Source organism: Mandrillus leucophaeus, unplaced genomic scaffold (assembly GCF_000951045.1).
Source record: "Mandrillus leucophaeus isolate KB7577 unplaced genomic scaffold, Mleu.le_1.0 Scaffold35, whole genome shotgun sequence".
NCBI lineage: Eukaryota > Metazoa > Chordata > Mammalia > Primates > Cercopithecidae > Mandrillus > Mandrillus leucophaeus.
This window is the reverse complement of record NW_012103698.1, coordinates 3249786-3257495: the sequence shown is the minus strand read 5'-3', so window position 1 is coordinate 3257495 and position 7710 is coordinate 3249786. Positions and strand designations below refer to the sequence as shown.

General features: G+C 40.5%; 1 protein-coding gene across 1 annotated transcript in view; it reads left to right on the top strand.

Annotated features, from left to right (window-relative positions):
- Nucleotides 1-7710, top strand: part of CASC5 (cancer susceptibility candidate 5) — a 68870-nt gene that overhangs the window by 53279 nt on the left and 7881 nt on the right. The window contains exons 18-22 of the mRNA XM_011989282.1: nucleotides 1529-1606; nucleotides 1783-1822; nucleotides 2712-2813; nucleotides 3246-3346; nucleotides 6054-6122. Of these exons, the coding sequence (XP_011844672.1) occupies nucleotides 1529-1606; nucleotides 1783-1822; nucleotides 2712-2813; nucleotides 3246-3346; nucleotides 6054-6122 (390 nt within the window). The remainder of the gene's footprint in view (nucleotides 1-1528; nucleotides 1607-1782; nucleotides 1823-2711; nucleotides 2814-3245; nucleotides 3347-6053; nucleotides 6123-7710) is intronic.

Sequence of the window (7710 nt, the reverse complement as noted above, 5' to 3'; positions counted from 1 at the left end):
TTAGCCAGGATGGTCTCGATCTCCTGACCTCATGATCCGCCCGTCTCGGCCTCCCAAAGTGCTGGGATTACAGGCGTGAGCCACCGTGCCCGGCCTCTTTTTTTTTTTTTTTTTTTTGAGATGGAGTCTCACTCTCATTGCCCAGGCTGGAGTTAATGGCGTGATCTCAGCTCACCGCAACCTCTGCCTCCCGGGTTCAAGTGATTTTCCTGCCTAAGCCTCCTGAGTAGCTGGGATTACAGGCATGCACCACCAGGCCCGGCTAATTTTTTTTTTTTGCATTTTTAGTATAGATGGGGTTTCTCCATGTTAGTCAGGCTGATCTCCAACTCCCGACCTCAGGTGGTCCGCCCGCCTCGGCCTCCCAAAGTGCCGAGATTACAGGCGTGAGCCACAACACCCGACCCAAACTTAACTTTCTCTGTGGTTGGCTTAAAGGAAAAAAAAAAGGTCCAAACTTCTGAGCTTGACATTTCATATCCTCTACAGTTGTATTCAGATTTACATGATTTGTTACTACTCCCATAAACGTCTTAAATTCCAACCAAACATTGCTATTTTTATGCAGTTCGGCCACTTTTTGAGACAAAGTCTCGCTCTGTCACCCAGGCTGGAGTGCAGTGGCATAATCTCAGCTCACTGTAACCTGCCTCCTGGATTCAAGAAATTCTTGTGCCTCAGCCTCCCAAGTAGCAAGTAGCTAGGATTACAGGCATGCACCACCGCCCCCATGTAATTTTTGTATTTTTAGTAGAGATGGTGTTTCACCATCTTGGCCAGGCTGGTCTCAAAACTCCTGGCTGCAAGTGATCTGCCCATCTCGGCCTCCCAAAGTGCTAGGATTACAGGTGTGAGCCACTACACCTGCCTTTTTAAAAAAAAAAAAAAAAGAGAGAGAGACAGAGTCTCACTGCAGCTTCAAACTCCTGGGCTCAAGGAATCCTCCCTCTTCAGCCTCCTGAGTAGTTGGACACTACAGACACATGCCACTAGCCTGATCATTTCTACTTTTGTCTTTGCTGCTACATACTACATTCTCCTGTTTTTCACCAAAGAAAGTAGTCTATATTCCTTGAGCTCCCACAGCTCTTTTGCTAGTACTTCTTATTTTACCCATCACATCTACTTGTATTATAGTTATTTTGTATAGTTTATCTTCCTGATTAAATTATAAGCTCGGTGGAGGTAAGAATCAGCTCTTCTTTTTCTCCATATCCTTCAGAGTCCCTAGGACTATGTTTCATTCAGAGTAAGTGCCTAGTACATGTTTTTTGCACTGAATTGACCACGAGTACATGAATTCCATAGTCTAAACTTCACCCCTTTGTTGACTACCTTACTTTCTCTTTCACAGAAAAAATATATATAAGCCATCAGACTGGAACTTCTAAACTTTGTACTACCAAAGAAACAATCTCTCGTTTAATAAATTGTTTTTGACTGGATTATTCTTTTTTTTCTTCCTTATTTTGTTTTCTTTTTTACTTATTTTTCACTGAATTATTCTAACACATATTGTCTATTTTAGAAACTAAGAATTTGGAGGATGAAGAGAAAGATAATCCTGTGGACAAATGGGATTCTGAAATGAGAGCTGCAGAGAAAGGTAATTGAATTAGTTAAGGAGATAAATGGGTGTGGGAGAAGCCCTTCTGTTCTGAGTTTATTTGTATACTTAGGTGAGATTAAGTTAGGTAGAATTTTCAATAAAACAGATGATTTTTGTGGCAACATTCTAATATGTTTGTTCTGTTTTTTTTTTTCTTTTTTCTTTTTCCAAAGAATTGGAACAGCTGAAAACTGAAGAAGAGGAGCTTCAAAGGTCAGCCTTTAATCCAAGTGTTAGAAAATATAATGCTAAACTATAGAAGGCTAGATGACTTCCTGCCTCCAGGGACTGACAAAATTGGGAACATGAGTCTTGACTTAGGCTGACTCAGGGCTTCTCTACTTTGAATGGAAACCTAGAGTCCATCTTAGTCAACAGTAGTTTTGAAGCACTTACTGTTTACAGGGCATTTATCCACCACAGTGTTTCTCAAGCTTGAATACTACCAGTATCCTTTTTATTTAATAAATATAAATATAAACAAGTATAAAATGAACTATATATTTCTTAGGCCTATGAATCTCATTCAACTATAAGTCTAAAAGAAAGTAATTAGAAATAATGACAAAACCACTAAAATTCTAGTTGACAACATTAATTTGACAGGTGACAGTGTTTGGCTGAAATTAAATTGATGCTAGCAGAATGATTAACAAAGATGTGTTCTGTTTAGCTGTAACAACTAAACAAAACCAAATACAGGCCAAAAAAAGCAAAACTGTGACATGTCTCAGTTTTAAAGTAGATCTTATCTACATTATGCTTATATTTTTATATTTTTGCTTTTTATCAAAAATATAAATGTAATATTTAAACATTATCTTAACATGTGAATCCCAAGGATATCTTCATGGATCCTAATTTGAAAAACAATCGTTTATGCCTTTCCCAGGTAGACGCACTTTTAAATTAATGCTTATTTAAAAAAACAAACAAACAAACAAACTAAGAATGCAGAAATGGATGCCGTACACCTAACATTATTACCTCAATGGGGAGTCATGTAGCATGTGACTTCTTATTATAAACCTTTTATATTGATAGAGTCTGAATTCTCTAACAAAAGCCTTATCTCTCTCTGAATACCTGCTTTTATTTGCAGAAATCTCTTAGAACTGGAGGTACAAAAAGAGCAGACCCTTGCTCAAATAGACTTTATGCAAAAACAAAGAAATAGAACTGAAGAGCTGCTGGATCAGTTGAGGTAAGGAAATGCAGGTGTCATTTGTTTGTGTTTTATTCTGTACCTTGTGGTTGTCTGAATCAACTGGAGCAATTGATGTAATTTTAATGTGTTGCTGTTCTTAACCTATACAGTGCTGTTTCAAAAAGAGTCAGTGTACTCAGCAGTAAGTTGAAAATAGAGTAGAAGAACTATGGAATTATAATTTCTCAATATTTTATACTTTTCATTGCCTAGACTTGGTGTTTCTCCGATATACAACTCAAGATTGAGTTCTTAGTTATTTCAAAAGCTTAAGTTTGTACATTCACAATATTTGAATTGAAATATTGTCTCCCAGTCCAGTGGAAAAACATTAGCAGCTGCTGTTGGTACTGTTTGGGTGGTATCAGAAGTTCTCTTTTATCTTAATTTTAAAAATGCTTTTTAAAAATCTTGTTTATCTCTCTTCAGCTTGTCTGAGTGGGATGTTGTTGAGTGGAGTGATGATCAAGCTGTATTCACCTTTGTTTATGACACAGTACAACTCACCATCACCTTTGAAGAGTCAGTTGGTAAGGAGCCAAAGTGAGAGAATTCCTTTACAAAAAAATAAATGGCTACACTCACTAAAGATTCAAATCTTTATTTTACTATACTGATAACTGTCGACATGATGAGAGCACTGCTGAAAGTCTTAGAAGAGTCAATTATAAATAAAATTTTGCTATCAAAATAATGGATAAAATAGACTCATGTCTATTTACTGAATTTCTTCCTTTTCATCTCCATCTTTCGTGATAGAGAATTTACCCTAATGACTGGTGATTCTTCTTCTTTTTTTTTTTTTTTTTCTTTTTTTACTTAAGAGTGAGGCCCTGCACGCCTATAATCCCAGGACTTTGGGAGGCTGAGGCAGGGGGATCACTTGAGGTCAGGAGTTTGAAACCAGCCTGGCTAACATGATGAGACCCCCGTCTCTACTAAAACTACAAAAAATTAGCTGGGCATGCACCTGTAATCACAGCTACTCGGGAAGCTGAGACCGGAGAATCACTTGAACCCAGGAGGTGGAGCTTGCAGTGAGCCAAGATCGCGCCACTGCACTCCAGCATGGGCGACAGAGCGAAACTCTGTCTCAAAAAAAAAAGTGAGGCCCTAACAAGCTAATTGGAAGTTCTGTGTGTATAGGTGGGTTTATCATCTAAAAGGATGAAATCACTGTATAGGGTGGAAATCACTATATGGTAACTGGACAGAGGCCCAGCTGTTTTGTTGGAGTTTACTAATTGTCAGTCTCTTTTAGGTCTTTTCTCTTTAACCAATCAGTGTCAACATGGCCAACCATGAGCAAACATGGCCGTATTGGAACTTAGGATCTTCACAATCTCTGGGCCTCTAAACCTGATTCTCCTTGAAAGTTTCTTTTATCCATGAATAGTATTACCTTCTGTCCAGGTCCAAAATTAAAACTTAGGAATCACTCTATACCTCTTTCTCCCTCGCTGTACATAATTCAAATCATCAGTATGACATGCTGTTTTTGTTTTTATTTTTATTTATGTATTTATTTTTTTGAGACAGTCTCAGTCTGCCACCCAGGCTGAAGTGCAGTAGTGCAATCTCTGCTCACTGTAACCTCTGCCTCCCAGATTCAAGTGATTCTCCTGCCTCAGCTTTCCAAGTAGCTGGGATTACAGGCTTGTGCCACCACACCTGGCTAATTTTTTTATTTTCTGTGGAGATGGGGTTTCACCATGTTGTCCAGGCTGGTCTCAACTCCTGACCTCAAGCGATTTGCCCCCCTTGGCGTCCCAAAATGCTGGATTACAGGCATGAGCCACAGTGTCCAACCTACTGGTTTTAGTTTCTAATATTCATCCACTGTTTTTCATCTGTTCTGTCAATAATCATCTCTAACCTAGATGACTACAGTAACATTCCAACTGGACTTTATGGATCTTCTCCCTGAAGCTACAGTGATTATTGAAAATCTGACTATGCACCTATTACTCTTAGGCTAATGATCAAAGTATTTGATCATTCAGTTCATTGAAAAATTCAATTCATTGCCTGAACTGAATTTTTCTCCTTTTCCTGTCTCATACTACCTTCCTACCTCTGCACACTGGCCACAGTGGACTTCTTTTATTTCCTTAAATGATCATGGTCTTTCCTGCTCAGCTGAATTTATCCTGTCTCAACACCTTCATGCTGATGTTTCCTATGCCCGAACGCTCTTTTCCCCTACTTCACTAATGAACTACTGATAATTGTAAGAGCTCAGCTCTCGGTGATCAGTTTCTTGCCCTTCTGTTGTATGTTCTTGCTTCCTGTGGTTTTCCTTAATAGTGCTTATCATAGTTTGTAGTTCTTGCTGTGTTTATTAGTGCAGTTATCTGTGCATCTCCCTGAGTTGTAAGCTTCTTAAGGGCACAGGTTGAGTATGCTGTTTTTCTCATGGTATCCACAGTACCTAACACATAGAAAATATATAACAAAGCATTCAACAAAGAGAAAATAATCAATTTAGGAGACAGAGATAACCCTAGAGTCTGGAGGAACTAGCAGCTATCTCAGCTACCTAAAACGTATTATAGCAATGCTAAAAGCATAACTCGTTTTTACTGTATTTATACAAGGAGAGTAGTTGTAGGGAGATCATAGCCATTTTCCTTATATGATTGCTGAAAATAAAATTATCTTTGCACAGAAGTTAGGGGTTAAAAGAGGAAGCCTTAACAAATATAGCTGTGTACTACCTTTTAAATGTCCTTCAAAGACATACCAATCAGTGTAGTTGAACAGTCTCAGGGGAGCCTTTACTAGATACAGAGAATAATGATTCAAGGATAACCCTTCAACTTCCTGTGGAAAAAAACTCTGCTACGCAGAAAGAGTAGGATTCTAAAGTACTGAGTTTTATGTGACTTCTAATCAGGTAGTTAAAAAAAAAAAAAAAAGGCCGAGCATGGTGGCTCATTCCTTTAATCCCAACACTTTGGGAGGCCAAGGTGGGTGAATCACGAGGTCAGGAGATCGAGACCATCCTGGCTAACATGGTGAAACCCCATCTCTACTAAAAATACAAAAAATTAGCCAGGTGTGGTGGCACGTGCCTGTAGTCCCAGCTACTTGGGAGGCTGAGGCAGAAGAATTGTTTGAACCTGGGAGGCGGAGCTTGCAGTGAGCCAAGACCACGCCATTGCACTCCAGCCTGGGAGACAAAGTGAGACTCTGTCTAAAAAATTTTTTAAAAATCATTATTCTGGTTCTTTCTAGTTGGTCTCCCTTTCCTGGACAAGCGTTATAGGAAGATTGTTGATGTGAATTTTCAATCTCTGTTGGACGGTAAGTTGAAAACATTTAAGCCTCTAAAAATTTGTTGGGGCTGGGCACTATGACTCATGCCTTTAATCCCAGCACTTTGGGAGGCTGAGGCGGGTGGATCACCAGGGGTCAGGAGTTTGAGACCAGCCTGACTAACATGGTGAAACCCCATCTCTGCTAAAAATACAAAAACTAGCCAGGTATGGTGGTGCCCTCATGTAGCCCCAGCTACTCAGGAGGCTGAGGCAGAAGAATCACTTGAACCTGGGAGGTGCAGGTTGCAGTGAGCCAAGATCACGCCACTGCATTCCAGCCGGGTGACAGAGTGAGACCTTAAATAAGTGAGACCTAAAAATAAGGCCAGGCGCGGTGGCTCATGCCTGTAATCCCAGCACTTTGGGAGGCCGAGGTGGGTGGATCATGAGATCAGGAGATCAAGACCATCCTGGTGAACACGGTGAAACCCCATCTCTACTAAAAATACAAAAAAAATTACCCAGGTGTGGTGGCAGGTGCCTGTAGTCCCACCTACTGGAGAGGCTGAAACAGGAGAATGGCGTGAACCCAGCAGGCAGAGCTTGCAGTGAGCTGAGATCCCGACACTGCTCTCCAGCCTGGGACAACAGAGCGAGACTCCGTCTCAAAATAAATAAATCATAAATAAATAAATAAAAATAAAAATTTGTTGGGCCAGGTGCAGTGTGGCTCATGCCTGTAATTGCAGCACTCTGGGAGGCCGAGGTGGGCAGATCATTTGAGCTCAGGACCTTGAGACCAGCCTGGGTAACATAGCAAGACCCTGTTTCTACAAAAATAAAAATAAAAATTTTTTAATTAAAAAAAAAATTGGCCAGGCACAGTGGGTCATACCTGTAATCCCAACACTTTGGGAGGCTGAGGCAGACGGATCACCTGAGGTCAGGAGTTCGAGACCAGCCTGGCCAACATGGTGAAACACTCTATCTCTACTAAAAATACAAAAATTAGCCAGGCGTGGTGGTGCATGCCTATAGTCCCAGCTACTCAAGAGGCTGAGGCAGGAGAATCGCTTGAACCCAGGAGGTGGAGGTTGCAGTTAGCCGAGATTCCACCGCTGCATTCCAGCCTGGGCCACAGAGCGAAACTCCATCTCTAAATAAATAAACAAATAAATAAATATTTGTTGGTGCTTTACAGGTATAAATTGCTCCTTGAGAACTCTCACAAACTGTGTTAAATATAAGCAACGACAACATTAATAATGTTTTCTTAGAAATGTGTATTAGGCATAAAACTGCTTGGGTAATGTTCCAAATTTTTGGTAGCTTTTAAAAGAAATGATTTTTTTGGCCAGGCACGGTGGATCACGCCTGTAATCCCAGCACTTTGGGAGGACAAGGAAGGCAGATCACGAGGTCAGGAGTTTGAGACCAGCCTGGCCAATATGATGAAACCCCATCTCTACTAAAAATACAAAAATTAGTTGGGCACAGTGACGGGTGCCTGTAATCCCAGCTACTCAGGAGACTGAGGCAGAATTGCTTGAACCCGGGAGGTGGAGGTTGCAGTGAGCTGAGATCGTGCCACTGCACTCCAACCTGAGTGACAGAGCAAGACTCTGTCTCAAAAA